This window comes from Haemorhous mexicanus, chromosome 2 (genome assembly GCF_027477595.1).
Source record: "Haemorhous mexicanus isolate bHaeMex1 chromosome 2, bHaeMex1.pri, whole genome shotgun sequence".
Classification (NCBI taxonomy): Eukaryota; Metazoa; Chordata; class Aves; order Passeriformes; family Fringillidae; genus Haemorhous; species Haemorhous mexicanus.
In genome coordinates this window covers 9,546,996-9,564,604 of record NC_082342.1, presented here as the reverse complement: position 1 = coordinate 9,564,604, position 17,609 = coordinate 9,546,996, and the positions used below count along the sequence as shown (strand labels likewise).

At 38.1% G+C, this 17,609-nt stretch overlaps 1 protein-coding gene across 9 annotated transcripts in view; it reads left to right on the top strand.

Annotated features, from left to right (window-relative positions):
* The window catches only part of ROBO2 (roundabout guidance receptor 2), a 435,957-nt gene that overhangs the window by 314,944 nt on the left and 103,404 nt on the right, over positions 1–17,609 (top strand). For 6 of the 9 annotated variants that reach the window (XM_059872779.1, XM_059872741.1, XM_059872771.1 and 3 more), the window contains exons 6-7: positions 1,511–1,638; positions 4,883–4,894. In XM_059872779.1, coding sequence (XP_059728762.1) covers positions 1,511–1,638; positions 4,883–4,894 — 140 coding nt within the window. The remainder of the gene's footprint in view (positions 1–1,510; positions 1,639–4,882; positions 4,895–17,609) is intronic. The other 3 variants (XM_059872788.1, XM_059872752.1, XM_059872718.1) reach the window with 1 other exon arrangement.

Sequence of the window (17,609 nt, the reverse complement as noted above, 5' to 3'; positions counted from 1 at the left end):
CTCTTTGTTCTTGGAATTGCTAGGAATGCTCTAATTGATGTTGTGAGCTTTAGTTAGACCTAATAGAAATTTAAATATTTCACCATATGGGATCTTTGAGTTAAGATGCTTTGGAATCTGTTAGCGCATGGTTTTCTCTCTACAAACCTATACTAAAGGAACCAATAGCAATGTATGTTATGTGCACAAAAAAAGTTATGTTTCACATTCCCAAAGGATCTAAAAATGCTCATAGAGCCTGACAACATTTATCTGAGTTGTTGCATTGCGTCCTTATTCATCCAAGCATTTAAGGATGCTCTTCTATATGATTTCTGAGTGTTTTCTGTACAAGTCTGTAAGGCCTTTCCTGCATAACAAAAAGAAAGTAAATGAGTCCTTCTAAAATTATGTCATGACTATGTATACAGTGGGAAATAGTATTGACACCTCCTGAAGTCTAGATCTGTCTTCAGTTTTGTGTTCCTATTTCACTGACACATGTGAATCTCAAGGCAAGTCTAGATTCAAGGCGACTTAATGTATCATATCAAGAAGAGATGTTGTTGAAAATAATTTAACAAAATAATATTTGAAGGCTAAAGTATCTATGCTGATAACCAGGGTTTTCCTGATTTGGCAACCAAAGATACTTTATACAACATGAAGTCTCCTGCTGACTTTAATGAGCATTGGATCATCAGTTAAGCATGACTTCTGCAGATAATAACAACAATTTAGCTGAAAATATTTTTCTGGGTATACTCAGTCTAAATGCCTTGAGAATAAATGTTCACTACATACTGGAGTATGTTGCATTAAGTAAGTTTTATACATCTTCATGTATAAAACTTAAAGTTTTAGAGTTTTTTCAACAGTAGAAACAAAGAAATAGACAAAGCACAATTTAATTGTTTCTAATTTATTTTAAGAAAGAGAAAATGTCATTGTCCACCCTTATTGAATTGTATTGTTGTATTTCTGTGAAACTGATAAATCTACTTTAATGTGCCTCTTCAATAATTGTCACCTTCCAGAGCTTGAATACATTTTTCTTTGTTTGCAATTGGGGTAGTGTGAGATTCAACCAAAATGCTCACCATTCCCTAGGGGATTGCTGCTGTAGGGGAAAACTCTATATGAAAGGAAATTTCCAAATCAGCAAAAGTTAAAACATGTAGCTCACACAGTTAAAGGCATGATAAACCTTAGCTGTCATGTATTGATAACGGATGTCTGATACCTTAATTTTATCTTATTGCTCTAGATCAAGGACAAAGTGAATGCTATTATTAATAAAGCCCTAATACTGAACATAGCAATACTAATTTTATGTAAAGTTTCTAACTAATGCAGAGTGCAATAAAAATGTCACAGAGATTAATGCTTCATGGAATTATCTAATGCTGGATAATAATTTATCTTCCCAAGTTGGCTCCAAGATAGATTCAGACTGGCATTTTCCAGGTGATAGTTTCTGTCCATTTCTGCTGCCCACAAAAAGAGTTTTCACTCTTTTGCTGTGACACAGGTATGACATCAAGGACGACTACACCCTGCGCATCAAGAAAGCCATGAGCACCGATGAAGGAACCTACACCTGCATCGCCGAGAACCGCGTTGGCAAAGTGGAAGCCTCTGCTACACTCACCGTGCGAGGTGAGTGCTCCCACAGGGGCAGGGTCTGTGTCCTGCAGGGATAATTGCTTTCTGATGAGATGGGCCACATCCTTCCCTGCCCTTGTTTGGGTTCCACACACCCTTTGCTGCTGCACTGGTTTACAGCGCAGGTGAAATCCTGGTCCTGTTGATATCTCATGCTAAATTTTAATTGATTTCAGTGGGATAGATCCCCCTGCAGTTAAAGTCCTGTCCCAGTATGTTTTTATTGAAGAGCAGATGCATATATGCATAAACAAGCACTACATAACCATGGGCATAGACATGAATGTGTGAGCCATCAGCTCAAGCTATTAGTCACGTTTCTTTCTCTAAGAAGTGTAATGAGTAGAATAACTATATTTATTAATGACAAACATAATACAGATAATATTATTATGGGATTAGCTCTGCCATAATTAAGCTCTCTACCACTACCCTTTATCCAAAAAATAAACCGTAGCCAAAGGAAAGAGAAAATCCTAATTAAATTGTGTAAGTATTACAAGGTAAAGACTAATTATTCTCTCCTAAAATATTTGTGGTCTCTAGTATCCACTCACTGTTTATGTGCTGCTCTTTGATTTGGTAAGGAGGTGGAATATTTTAAGGCTGGTGGAATAATGAGCGCCCAAAATATCTTTCGTAACAGTACATATACACATGCTAAAGATTATGGGGAGAGAAAAAGTTTGTAAGCTAATATTTCTATTTGAGTAAATAGAATTTAATAGTTATTACTTCATTCCAAAAGATAAGCAGCAATTTGGCACAATGGATATCAGGCAGACGCTATTTCACAGTTTAGTGGTGCATGCTGACGGTTTTCAGTAGAGCTGTGAAAGGTTAATAAAAACATTTTTAGCTTTATCTGTCCTCCTCTTTTCATACACATTAAATCAAATGTTCAAAGTCTCAATGGATTGCTTTATTAGAACTGGGGTCAACTGACCCAAGAGGCCAGCTTCCATTTCCATCCATTTAATGCATGGACACAGTTCAGTTTAATTTGCTGAATTCAAAGGAAAAAAAAAAAAAGCCACTGAGTGGCTTTGTAGGGTAGTATGTAACAAAGAAAAGAGAGCATTGTGATAATCTGTTGAAATATTACCTCAGTGTTCACTTTAGACTGTAAGTGACAATATGGCTCATCCCATTTTGAGTTGAAGAAATAAGTGTGTAAGAGATTGTTCTTCCCTTTTGTAATATGGGAAAATTAGTCACCACAGCCAACTCCCAGAAATAGTCTCATTCTGTTCCTTTGTCACAGGCGGTATCACAGTGTCCAGTAATTCTGGTAACCAATTCCCTGGCTTTTAAACACTCCTAGAACTGTGCCCACTCTGCACATTACTGGAGCAAGCCTTTTGGATTTGCTACCCTGACTTTTAATGTAAACAATAGCTAGAACCCAGCAAAAGAATCCTTTGAAATCACTGAAGCATGAACCCAATGAAATTCAAGGGGAAAAAAAACCTCAAGGAAATGTGTAATTTAATTGATTTTCCCCCAGTAAAAGCATGTTTTCATTATCTTGTGTATTTTTCCCTCTGGGTTTGTCATTTACAGTAAAATACATAATGTTTATTCAATACAAAGAAGGCCATGATATAAGAAACATTCTATATGTTCAGGGTATGACAGAAAATGTGAAAAAAACAAGAAATTCATTGGAGAAAGCTATTACTCTGAATTTTGTGAAAACAGAGGACTGGGAAATCTCCCATTGACTTTAAAAGGGTGATGAACAATGGGCTTCTTAATTAAGGAAAGCCTTAATTCTGAATTCCTAATTAACAGTGTTGTCTGACACTGGTTTTACCATGTCATGTAAAGGAGCAAAATCACTTAGCATTTCAAAATTTACCTTGAGCTTGTCTTGGACCTTGCAGGTGTCATGTAGGTCCAGCTGCACACCTGACAACAACCACGTAATCCTTAGCTCCCTCTTTCACAGCTCCATCTTCCAAAACAGAGGAGGGGGATGCAGTCACAAAGTTGCATTACACTGTCACAAACAACAGCAGAATCTGAGTTCTGTGGCTCAGACTCCATGTTCTGTCTTGGAAAGATGGGTGTTTTATACCTCATCTTTCTGTGGAAGAAGGAATATGTCCATAGTACTGGAAACCAAAAAGTGTTCCATCAGATGATGGGTGAGAATGGCAGCAGACTAGACATAGTTAAATGAAATGGGGACAGAGCTAGGGAAATTTTGAGAACTAAGAAGGCCCTTGCAAGCTCTGTTACCTCTGAATTTGCATGTCTTATATTTGGCCGTAGCCTGCCTATAAGCACACAGGGCTGGTAATCTTCTTAAAAATAAATAAAATAAAAAAAATTGTGCCATTGCTCAGAAATGTGTAATTATTGCTGCTGATAAAATAAGGGAAGCTTTGCCTACCCAGATGCAACATGGAGTCAATTTTATGTCCAAATTTTCAGCTCTTCTGAAAGAGATGTCTGTATTTTATTAGCAGAGGGACTGACAGCTCTCTTCCCCACACAAGTATAATGAAGGGCTGTTCTATAACCAAGAAATCACTTGTTGCAGCGGCAACTTTCAATCTCTGTATCAGCCTGGAACAGTATTAACCTGTCAATCATTTAACAGCAATTTTTTAGGAAGTAGAAGTTACCTAAGCAGTGATTTGGGAGGTTCTGGGTTGAAGTCCCTGTGGCCATTTCAGCCCATTTGTTATATTTTCATCAGCACTGTCAGTGATGAAAAAGCACTGTGCTGTAAGCTTTCATGCCCACTATTGAATGAGAAAAACTGTCCTGGGCTTTCTGTAGCCCTTACTGCTGTACTGACTGGTCATGCTTAAAATTCATTTGGTATTTGACTCAGAAAGCAAATGCCTTACATGACATTAGGCAGTGTGAGACTTAAATTGATGTGTTCATTGGGATCTAAAAGTTTGTGCTAATGCAATGCAATTTTTCTTTTATCAGGGATTAACAATGATACTTGATGATGGCATGCGAAGATAATAAAAATGTTTCTGAGAATGGTTCCAGTCAGCTTGTTCAGATGCTATGCTCAAGTAAATGGGATGATAGTGGCACGTGACTAAGCAATAACAGCAGTGAACATTTGACTTAGACTGCCATTTGAGGGGTTAGCAATCATGGTAGTATCCATAGTGGAAAGTAACATTACACGTCATGCATTCTGACAGATATTCTTTTCTTTTTTTAATTTCCTTTTTATGTTCTCACTACACCATTGTAATGTCAACAGCTCGCCCCGTTGGTAAGTAACCATCCTTCTATCCATTTTAGCATGGCTTCATGCAATGCTTCATCTTTCATTTGCAACAGCATTTCACTGGCTGGAATAAGCAGCCAGCGCTTGATAGCTGTACCTGTCTAACACCAGGCAAGCGGTTTTGTCTGCCAAAGTGCTTTTCCCAAACGTTGTATCTCCTACTGTGTCGTGTACAAACACTTTTGCCAAATCACCAACGAGTACCGGTCGGTGAAACGGGGTGGGAGTGCCGATACCGAGCTGCAATCACTCATTTGGATGTTTTTATTGGTCTGGTTTTGGGCCTGGTGTAAAAGCTGCTGAAATCGACAGAAAGGGTTGTCCTGACTTTGGTGAGCTTCTCCCAGGCCCTAAACAATCAGCTCATCCTGCTTTTCCTGCCCAGCAGTAAAAGCACAGGCTTTGCATGTCCCGTCTTTCTTGTATCGTATCGCTCAAAGAGTTCTGAAATGAAGAAGTCCTGAATTGAAGAGAGGATGAAGTAGATTTCTGTGCTTGCTGAGGGAGTTCATCACTGATATCTGCCCTTGGGTCGTCTTGGAGTGCACTGTAGGATGCAGGCTGTTTTGACTATTAAGTCCTGAGGAAGACAAACTCTAGGTTTTAAATCCCCACACTGAAATTTTTACTATTTCCTGTGCCTTTGAAATTCTGTAAAAGCATAAAAATCTTACTGAGGATAATGGAAAATTTGCGACTGTCAGTAGCTGAAATTCACTTCTGGTGTTCAGAAATATCCCAAATGTACGATTCAATTTTCTTTCATGAATATTTACTCTGTGCCTACAAGGATTTTAGTTTAATGAGCTGCATTGCTCCTCTGATATTTGTAGTTTGTATTTAAATGTATCTTTTAGAATAATAATATGGTAACTCTGATTTTTTTGGATTAGTGTAAAAAGTCAGTACTGGTGCTTATGGAGACTGATGAGAGCTTTTGTCTTTATTTACTTAGTCAGAACTTTTGTTACATATGTGTTTGACTAAAGTTTATGAGTTTGAATTCATCTCAGCTCTACACTGTTCTAAATTTGGAGGAAGAAAGGTTGGAGTAATTTAAGGATAAAATCCAGGTTAGGCATCTGCTTCCAGAACTAGGGTGATCCCATCTTATTAACTTGCTTGAACTGACATCCATGGAACCAAGCCAAATACCTCCACAGTCACAGCATGGCTTATCCACACCTGGAGAATTCCCTGTGCAGAATAGAAATTTACTCTTCTCCATTTGGGATTTTGATAGCTTTAAACCCAAATCACTACTGTATTGTTTAGGCATTAGGCTTCTTCTCAAGGAATTCATTCCCAGGAGTTGCAGAAGTGTAAAACTGCAGTAAACTCAGGAGAAAATTCTACTGTGCTTAGAAAAAGTGGTGTGAATTTAGTGTGCTTCTTCATTTACTAAGAAATGCCACAAGATTACAAGTTGCTTGTAGATTTTTTTTTTTTTTTTACTTTGCTGACTCTTGACAGGCAAGGAAAAAAAGTCATAAAGTGGAGACTGTTTCAAGCTCTGTGAAAACTATATAAAATAAATGACTGGAGATTCACAGAAAATGATAGGTTTCAGCAGTGCTGAAAGTGTCTCATTTCAGAGCACTGATTCTTTTTTAAATTTTTTCAGGCCATTGAGTCATCCCTGATTCCATCTCCAAAGCTTATATAGCAGGTCTTGGTCTCAAGTTACTTTATGTCCAAGTATATGATTGTGTGATCATGCAGTGGTCAATTCCACATATTCCCTGCCTAGGCTATTTTATTTTGTTGAAAGAGAACAGAAAGACAAGAAATTTTTTCTTCTACAGAATTTATTTAGGAAACTGAAATTAGACTGGTTGATCTTGAAATAATTACTATATGGGCATATGGTCCTTATCAAATTATTTGATTTAGTGATTATCTTTGTGACTTGTGAAAGGATTGTTGAATAAATAAGTCTAATCCTGAAGATGTTTGACATAGAACTCCCATGCAAGTGCATGTGGGGATTGCTGTGTATAAGCAGATCAGTCAGTCACTTTTATCTGACCCTGTACCTGTAGAAAGACAGTGATAGTGTGTACCTGTATTGGGTTTTTTGCTTAAGTACCTGAGATAAAAATAATTTCTGCAGTTCACAGCTCTATTTCATTCAAGGCAAAGAAGGTGGCTACCCATCCTGGTTTTCTTTTAAATTTAAAGTCTGGTAAGACAAACCAAAGTAACTTCCCTCTCCACCAAGAAACCCAAGTAATCTTCTGTTAAAACTGTCATTTCACAAGCACAGGGAGTCAAAACCTGTAGCATTTTTTGTTCAGGAATTTAAATGGAATGCAGAGCAAAAATACCTCTCCTTACCTAAAAGAACATAAAGAAAACACTGCTTCATGTAATTAGCTCACAGCTTTCTAGGAGGATGACTTCTTAACAGAAGTATATTTGTATATTTATGTGTATGTTAGCAGGAGAGAACCTAAAAGTTTAAATGTTTTTCATGACTCCAGAGAATTATCTAGGTACTTCTATCTTCCATCACTGTCTCTAATTCAATGTTTTGTCTTTATTAGGTTTCAAACAAGATCAAACTTTTTTTTTTTCCAGAGAAGAGTGGAGAAATATATTTTTAACTGTTGGAAACAGAATAATTTTCATTTTCTGGTCAGTTTTTGCCTGATTCAATATTTGTACTCTGTTAGGTATGATATTTTTATTCTAATTTCATCTTGAACAGAAAATTTAGGCCTGGCATTACCAGTGACCATCTTGGGTTCAAGCACTTATTGACAAATGGTTCCTACTACACAGATAAAATGAGGTATGGTGCTGCCCGAGGTGGGTGGCAGCTGGTGAATTTAAAAGCTCTGTGCCAGATTTCTCATCATGTTTGAATTTGCTGCTAGGAATAAATGTGTTGCCTGTTTCTAAAATAGATTATTTATAACCTTTTGAAAAGATTTCTGACAGGATTTACAACAGATGGGTTTAGGAAACAAGATATTTATCCCTATTTAGACCATTTCTGTAGGTTTTTTTTCACTCATTAGGTAGATTTTCCAGATGAGCAAATTAGAATTTTCTCATTTTTACCTTCTGCTGTATTTCTTATGGCATTTGGGCAGGAGCATAGCTGCTGAAAGAAGCACAATAGTTGGGAAGAGCTCAAAAGTTTCAGTAACAGTGACCTTCTTTTCATAGGCAGTTGCTGTACTGCTTTGAGATGGAGGAGCTTCAAATGGAATGAAGATCTGTGAAGATCTTTCTGATGTCCCAGTTACTTTTTTATTAATAATACAAAAAGTCAGATGACAGAGTGCTACTCAGTTTGCAAATTAATTTCGACTAAGTCCAAGTGAAAATGCAGCTCTTTGCATGTCAGTTGCTTTGCAGTAAGTCAAGTTTGCTTAGTCTTTTGTCATGTGTTGTGGCTCATATTTCCAAAAAGAAGAGACTTGCAGCAAACACATTAATATGTTTGGCACCAGGATAAAAGTGAAGTATTTGAACTTAGCTAAGGGACTAAAGGGAGACTAAGTACAAAACCTGAACTTCTCTGTCATGATAGTGAAGAGACAGCTAAGACACCTGCCATGAATTTTCCAAATTTCCTATTAGTTAAAAGCAGTCTATTGGCATTTAAGTGCAAAATGACTGTATGATGCATTTCAATCTTCACTGGGAAGTTTTCATTACATAAATCAGCATGGCATGACTTAATGGTCTGTTAAGAGTGGTGCAGCATGAAAAAACAGTAGAAAGGGCTATATTTTACAGAAAGTTGTATTAGGTTTTGTGACATTGCTCAGATGGTTCAGATTGGTAAGTGAGAAAGAATTCTCTTTATTCTTCTTCATTCTGACTCTTGCAGGGAAAGTCTGTGTACAGTGAATGCTTTTATTTTTATTACATTCATGATCATATCACCTTCACTCGAGACACTGAGGATTTATAAAATATCAGTAATGTGGATTGGTGTGTGACAGGAGAGATGAGATCATGCTTGGTGCTACAATGCCATCTTTCAGTGGCAGAAATCTCAAATTTATACCAAAATGTGCTATCTTGCCTGTCTGGTACCACTTACAGAAATTTTTGAGAAAGGGTAAGGATATCAGTGGACACTGAGCTTTTTGGACTCGTTAAATAAAAGAGTAAGACATCAGGTTTTTTTTAAAAAGTCAGAAATTCTTCAGATTTAAAGATAAAAGGTTACTGTAGAATGCAATTCAGATTTCTTTTTATACCAGTAAGATAATAAAATATGGAGCTGATTTGTTATAATTTTTTGTAGCCTATAAATGCCCCTCTAAAAATCTTGAAGTCCTTAGCATCTCTACTTTGCCTTGAGTTCAATCGCTGAAGTACAGGAAGTGATCAAGAGTCCCATTATTTTATTTTTTTTAATTGCTGAGCTCTAGCTTGGGGAAGTTTTAGGAAGTTTAATGCATAACTTTTAGTTTTTAACTTTTAAAGTTTCTCAAAACATGCTCAAATCAGTGGGAATTGTTTTCCTATTTTTTTGGCTTCTGAGTTCTGAGTATATCCATAAGTCTTTGAAGATTAGTGTATAAAAAAGGTCTGTTGATGAGTTGCTCTCTCCAAGCTTTTCCCTTCCTTTCTGTAAAAGGAGTAATTGGTTACCTTTCCTTCAAGAGGAACATGGAAATCAATACATTAATCTATTCACTTTTCCTTTTCCTTTCTTTACTCTGTTGCTGCCAGCCAATTTACAGCTCGGATGTGATCTCAGTGTTACTCAACAGCAAAACTACTGTGTGCCCTATTCCTTCTATGTTAACATTGTCAGTCAGAATAAATAGTCATTTTTCTTCCTCTCTCCTTTTTCTCCTGTCGTTTGACAGTGTCCCAAATTGAGTAGAGTATCTCCTCTCAGCCTTCTGTATTCTCAAGGATGAGCAAACCAGGAATTTGTCACCTTCCTCACTATAGATGTAGCCTGTGAGCCTGTCTGGGCTCCTTAACCTTCTCATCAGCTCCTTAGCTCTTCTCTGCAGCATGTGAATTCATGTCTCTTTGAAGGAGCTAAACAGATTACACTCACTATTTTGATGAAATCCTACTGTATTGGCAGGGGCTGTGCTTTTCCTTTTTAAACATATTGCCAACAAACCATCCTCTTATCTCCCCTGAAAAGAGGAATCAAGGCATATTGCGTGGCTTTTTGTTTGATAATTTTTTTTTTTGTTTGGTAAACTCACAGAAAGGAAGAGCAGCACCAGCCATGCCCCAAGGGTGCAGTTTAAAAACCCAAGCAGGCTAAAGTGTTAAGATTCTAGAAGAGCACTTCTTTTCTATGTGATCTGAGCAAAAAGTATATCCTGAATCTCAGGCACTTGGGAAAAAGCAAAAAATTACAAAACAGTGCTTAAAGTAGAGAAAGTCTTGAGTAATGGGAGTTACTGGGCAGACAACCAATGCTACCTTTCTTTATGTGCACCAAAACTAAATGAAAAACTTTCTAGATGGGATTTTTCAGTAGCATCTGAATGCTGCTGGAAATTCCAGGGCTGCCTAAAAGAGGTGATTGGACAAGGTATAATAAAATAGAGATATATGACTGAATGAGAATAGGCTACAGTCTAATACTGGGATGTAATTAAGACTGATATTTAAACTAAATATTTAAACACTGTAAAACAGGAGAAGGAGGAGCAACCCAGGGAAAGTGCTGCTCTGATGAAGTCAGAGCACTGGAAAATGGGATGGGGGAGTGGAAAGTAGATACCTTTCTTTTTGGCTACGTAGGAGGCAGACTTGAGGTTTTTTTAATAGTTATTCTCAGTGTATTTTTTAATTGACATTAGTCCTAGGGAAGAATGAAGAACAAATCTTTTTTTCCCACCGTGCAGATTTATCCCACTTCATTCTTTTGGGTCATCCAGGGATAAAAGAGAGATTCTTTGTATCAAAATATTTAGGACAGTAAGCAGTTTTTATTTATTGATTCTCTAGACTTCTCTCACCTCTTGCAAAGAAGGAAAAAATGCTTATGTTTCCATGCTTTAAGAGATTATCTGCTTCAGTGTTTCAGAGCAACTGAAGGATAAAAGTGTTGTTTTATGTGAAATTCAGAACCTGAATTTAAATTGAAAATTAGAACAATTAGTTTGAAAGGAGGTTTAGCATTCTCAAATGATCAAAGTGTGCTCTTTTCACAATGCTGTGTTTACACATGGTTCAGCAGCAAACCAGTAAAAAAGGAGTTTCTCAGTTTCCATGAGACAACAGCAGTGTGAAGGACACTTACAGAACAGGTCCTGGTAATAATTCTCCCTGCTCTCCTCCTCTTGCTCTGATTCTTCTTCCCCAGTGTTTCCTCTCCTTCAACCTGCCAAAAGTTCTTCCCACTAGTGCCACATGCTTCTGCCTTTGTGTATTGGACCTGTTGTTGCAGGACACATGAGAGCTAATTTTGGAGCAGTGTCAGTGTTAAAGGTGGTATCCAAGCCATGGATTATCCATGCTTCCCTAGGTTATGGGAAACTGCTTTCCAGAAGACTCCAAACTAAGCACCCCCCTCCACACATGAGATTTTAAAATAATATAATGGGTATCGCAAAGGGCTTTATAAATCTCTTGTTATCCCCACAACCTACCCATTCTTCATTTTTGTGGCAGAACTATTCACCTGAAGAAGAAATCATGAAAGACAGATAACACTATAAATGGACAAGCAAGAAGACATAGTTAAAAAAACCCAAACAAACCAACAAACCAAAACAAAAATCATCTACCAAATGAGATTTATGCATCTGTTTCAAAGGCTACTGCTCTCATGCAGCCTAGGGAATGGCAGAATAAGAGAGGAGACTAATTTTCCGGGTAACTCAGTTGTAACTCGAGTGCTAAAAAGTTACTGCCTTCCCTGTGTGTGAGCACACCTAATCATTGGAGCACACCATAAGATTGAGATATCTTTTCTCTTTAAAGAGAATTATTATCCTTAGCTTCCATTAGTTTATCCTTGATAAGAAAGATCTGATTTAATAATAGGCCTAAGCTGTCATCCTCTCTGTCTTCTGTAATGGCTCCTGTGTCAGAGGCTACACCCTTGATTTATCAATAGTCACAGCTGATCATGCACTAATAACTTTGTGTCCTAACAATCACACATCACTTTCAGTACCCATTTGGAACATTTGAGGGAAGAACTGCTGAATCAGCCCAGGTTTCTGGAGTTTGAGGCTGCACCTATTTTGTTTTCCTCTATTTACTCTATCAGCAATAGTAGCATTGCAAAAGATCTTTCAAAATTTCTAGACTTTTGTATCTGCACTTCTTGCTAGATCATGCTAAGCATCATTACAAGGTGTATAAGTAGGATCTTACAGTGTTATTTTCTATTTGTATCAGAAAATCACCTAGAATTTCAATATCTGCCAGCAAGTTTAACCAATGACACAGAAAGGTAGAAGATTTTTTTTTTTCTTTATAGAGTTCCTGTAGTGCCTTCAGTTGTCTAAGCTGGTATCAGGAACCAGCAAAGTAGTCCTACAGATAAGTAGTTCTATTCCATAGATGGTGTCAAGGGTTACCTCCCTTTTGAAAATGCATATTACTTTACATGGAGCTCTGTGGGCTTCTCCTGTTCTCTGTATAAATTTCTTAGAGGCAAGTCTTGATTTGTACTTGTAAGAGGGAAATTGAGTTTGGTCTCTTAAAATATCCATGTGAATCAAGGGCAGCTGAGGGTGCCACATGAATATTGTCACTGCAGTAAGGATTTGAAAGGAGCACTGAGATACCAGCTCCAAGTCTTTGCAAAAGAAGATTTGATGGGTATTCCAAAGTAAAAAAGCAGTTTGGGGAAGGCAACATTATCTTGTCACTCATCTGATTCTCTTAGCACTAGACAGAGCAGCTGAGTTTTGTACCAGGTGTAACCTTGATTGCTCAAATGGAATTAATTGATTACTGTAGGTGTACAATGCTGAAAAAGAGTGTGTAGGTGGAAATCTTTGGTTTGCCTGCTGTCTCTTCCCTGCTGGAAGCAGAGCTGAGTATTACAGAATCTTACTATTTTACTAGCCAGTGTGTTTCTCCTTGTTCCTCAGAGCCTTTTTCCCCTACCATTATCTGAATTTCGCTTAGAATATTTACAAGTCAGCATCTTTCCCCTTGCTCCCTTTGAACGAGTCACAGAAATGTATCAATGGATGATAAACAATTCCAGTTTAAAATGAAGCCCTCATCTTTATCACTTTAGCTTGCCTAAGTAATCTCCGTGATGAATTTCATGTGCAGTTCACTATCAACTGAAATTAGTTGTAATTAAAGGTTGTCAAATCTGTAATTTAAGTCCTTGAAATTTGTTGCTGTCACTCATTTCCTGTATACTTTTTTTTTTCCAATGGATTTGATCCAAAGTCCTCATAAGCCAAAAGGAGAATTTCTACCAGCTTTAGTGATATTTGAATAAATTCTCATATTCCCTGGTAGAATCATAGAATTGTTTCAGTTTGAAATGATGTTCAAGATCTTTTAAATATTTCCAGGGATAGTGATTCCACCACCTCTCTGGACAGCCTGCTCCACTGCTTGACAGTCTTTTTGGTGAAGAAATTTTTCCTAAAACCCAATCTAAAGCTCCTCTAGCACAACTGGAGGCCATTTCCTCTAGGCCTATCATTTGTTACCCAGGAGAAGAGACCGACCCTCGCCTGGGTACACCCTCTGTCAGGGAGCTGTAGAGAGCAAGAGCCTCCTTTTCTCCAGGCTAAACACCTCCGCTTCCCTCAGCTGCTCCTCATCACACTTGTGCTCCACACCCTTCCCCAGCTCCATTGCCCCTCTCTGGACACACATTTGAGCACCTCAGTGTCTCTCTTGCAGTGAGGAGCCCAAAACTGAGCACAGGATTGAGGTGTGCCCTCAGCAGTGCCCAGCACAGGGGCACAATCACTGCCCTGGTCCTGCTGCCACACCACTGCTGATCCAGGCCAGGTGCCATTGGCTTTCTTGGCCACCTGGGCACAGCTGGCTCATGTTCAGTCACTGTCAACCAGCATCCTCAGGTCCTTTTCCTGCTGGGAAGATTTCCAGCTACTCTTCCCTAAGCCTGTAGCACTGCCTGGGGGTGTTGTGACTCAAGTACAGGACCCCGCACTGGGCTTTGCTGAACTTCCTACAATTTGCCTTAATTCATTGATCCTGTCTATTGCAGTAGAAATATTAGAAAAAAACTTGCTACAATATCTACTTTTAATTAAAATCACCAATATAATGTATGAATCCAAGGGCATCTGGTCTGGGGAAAGTAATGTGAGCAAGTTATGATAATAAAATTCCTGTAGAATCATTGAATTTCTCGTCAACTCCAAATCACAAGATCAGATGAGAAAACTGTCACTGGAAAAAAATGTTGCTAGTACTTGATATGGGATCAATGTACTTTATTGCTATGAATTCACATTTTTATATATTAAATTCCCCCTCCCCTTCCGAGTCTTCTGCCACATTTCTTATCAGATGCCCAGAGTTCACCTACAAGGGGATGAACTTTCTGTCTCAGTCAAGCTGTTCTGCATCAGCAGCTTTATCAGCTCCTGTTGACTCAGTGTAACCTTTAGTATTCAGCAGCAGTACTAAGAAGAAATGCATGAAATCCATCCTATCAGATTAGAGATTCTGCTAACTATTAAGATTGGAGTAGAGTTGAGAAATCCCTTTGAAATAATATGCAGCTTTTTTTTTTGTATTTTTTTAAAATCTATTTAACACCAGAGCAGGGGTTGCCTTCCTATACATTTATTAACAGCATAAAATATCCATTCAGTCATGCAGAAACCACCAACATTCTAAAAGAGTACAACAGAATTCACTCTTCCCATTTTGAACAACATAACTACTGCTCATGCCTTTCTATCTCCATTTTAGTTCCTGCAGTCGAATACTGTTCTGTGCTGTAAAAACAGTTCTGAACATGATGTGATTAACCTTAGGGTCCCCCCATCCCCTCATCTCAAAGCCCCCTTGAACATGGCCTGTGTTTTCTATTCATGTTCAACCATCTGATTTCCATATCATCTATTAGCATAACAGAGCTCTAGTGTGACATTGATTGAAGCCAGCGCTTGCTGAATGCAGTATCAAAGCATAATTTGCCAAAAATCAAATCTAATTTACTGTGTACTGTTTAAATTTCTCAAAAAAAAAAAAAAAAAAAGGAGAGGAATTTTCAATAGAAGTATATTGGATCTGTAATCTTAATTGTTCTTTTTCTTGCAATATTTTTGACTAGTCTGCTGGATTCCAAGCAATATGTTTCATTTTAGAGCCACTGTCTTTGACTTTCAGATGTCAGTTAAGCAAGAGGTTTTCCACTCTGCTTCTTCCAATCCAGTTTATGCTAAATCTGAAATAGTAAAAAGTAATAGTCTGATAGGCCCAACGCTCAGTTTGCTGCTTCATAAGTTTTTTCAACAGATCCTTCTAATGATCTTAATGTTTAGCTTGAACTAAGCATTAAAGTACCCCAAAACTTTAACAGCTGAAGCATATCAAGCCTTCTGTTACTTCTCTAACAGTACATTTTCAGAATGTTTTAGAAATTCACCTACTTTGAGAGCAGCAATAATGGCTTGAATAGATTTTGCCCAATGTTCCACTGAAGCCGTGCTTGGAGCAAGTCATGATGTCACTTAACCCCTCTGCAGAATGGAAGTAATAATATTTGTCTGTATTTATAAACAGCATCCATGTGTGAACATAATGAGCTCTCTTTTTAGGAAAACTGAAGAACACAAGTGCTTATTCTGTCAAAGAAGCCTGGCTGTCTCTGAGCTGGGTCATGCTGCATTCTGTGGGGATAATGACAGTCAAAGTGTTTGGGTAGTTACATTTGACCAAGAATTACTCCTGCAATTATTAGCTGTTACTTTCAGTTTTCAAGTTCAACTAGAAATTGACAGATAAAACTGATATCGTGAAAACAGTCTTTGAATGCTGTAAACAATGGTATTTTTATCAGAGGCTGTCTGTAAACAGAGCTATACCTGAATATGAGAAGAAACTATGACAAAATGAAGATTTCCTTCATTATATAACTCCATCTTTGAATAATTTTTTTAAAAATGCATGCAAAATTTTAGTTTTCAAAAATTATGTTTTTCATGTCCTTTAAAATTATGTTGCTAAATAGTTTGGCTGAAGAAACTGGTTTTGTGCTCTATTTAATGCTAGTAAAAGCTCTGATTCATTTATTTTTATAGTGAATTTCTAGTAATCAGGGCTGCAGAGCAAAGCTAGAAAAGACATTGTTGCATAACTACAGGTGATTGTTTGCTGGAGTCTTTGGAAAGCCTGACCTAGTAAGTGTAAGGCCAAATATCTTCTCATGTAGTGTGATCAAATGGTGGAGAGGACTTGGTGTGTGCCAGGGAGAGAATAGAGCAGCAGGGTCAGTCCATGTCAGAGCTACAGATTTATTTTCCTTGTCTGATTGGGGAAAAAAAAGAAAAAAAAGAACTTTTTTCTGCTCTTTGGAAAGTGAGAGATGTTGAGAACTAGAAACAGGTCAAAAACTGGAAACTAGGTAGAAACCGGAGTGTTTTTTCTCATTTCATTGTTCCTTGACTACCAAATTACCTTAATTTGATCCTTGTAAAGTCTGCTACAGTGACAAATTCAGTTGTGTGGTATCTGTTTCGAGCTCTGAGTTATGGATTTATAGTAGAGATCTGTGTGTGTGAGAGTGTTTCAGATGAACCTTTAAACTTTCCTCCCTTGCATTTACTCGGTTACATGATTTGAAGGACAGGCTTGTGGAAATGCCGTGCCCTTCCTGCTTCTGTTGAGCTGTCTGAGAGCACTGTCTGTGCACCCCCCAGGGCACCAAGCAAGCCTAAGTGAATTTACCCATCCATCCTGCTTAGGAGAGATCTATGGGATGCTCTCCTGACACCAGGTATTAAGGCACCATAGGAAGATTGTGGTCTTGGGGCCACCCAAACACTGCACTGATTAGCACACTGCCCTTCCCTGGCACCTGTGGGGGTTGCACGTGTGTATGCTGGGTAAAACAAGGTGAGGGAAACCCAAGTAACTCACTGCAGCTCAGCACTTGAGGAGTGGTGTAGCCTGAGTTCAGTTCCTAGAGTATGTTTAGCAACACCTTACAGAAACCTCAAAACACGTGGCTGTAAACAGGCAGCAAGAGGGCACCTCAGCCTTAGTCCTGCCTGTTCATGAGATTAACACCTCCAAGGTGGAAGAAGAGGTGGACATTTCTCTCTGGAGAGGCCCAAATCTCTCTTTAGGAGTGTGAGCCATAAGAAAAAATACCCTCTACCTTCTAAACTGATTGTGATTCGTGTTTATTAAGTGCTTTACAGTTCTTGTTTTAAGAGCGCCAGCACTACTCAACTGGTGCTCTTTAGACTCCTGCTGATCTGTAAAGCCTTGGGAAGTACCTCATGAGATAACTGCAAAGTGTGTTTCAAGAGAATCAGGTCTGCTCACATTTCTATGCAGTTAGCAGGTTTGTGTCTGTGCTGTCAGCAGGTGTAATCGGAAGCTGGGTCTTGATTGCTCTTCGTGCCTAATTAAATAGTTTGTAATTATAATGCTGAAAATATGGTTTTCTAAAACACTTAAATTCTGTTTACCTGAAAGCTTAGTGTTCCTAAACCATCCCTCTGCACACCCACAAAACCAATAGTGGAATAGAAGAAAACAAGGGTGGGTTGAGGAGGTTTGAGTTTCT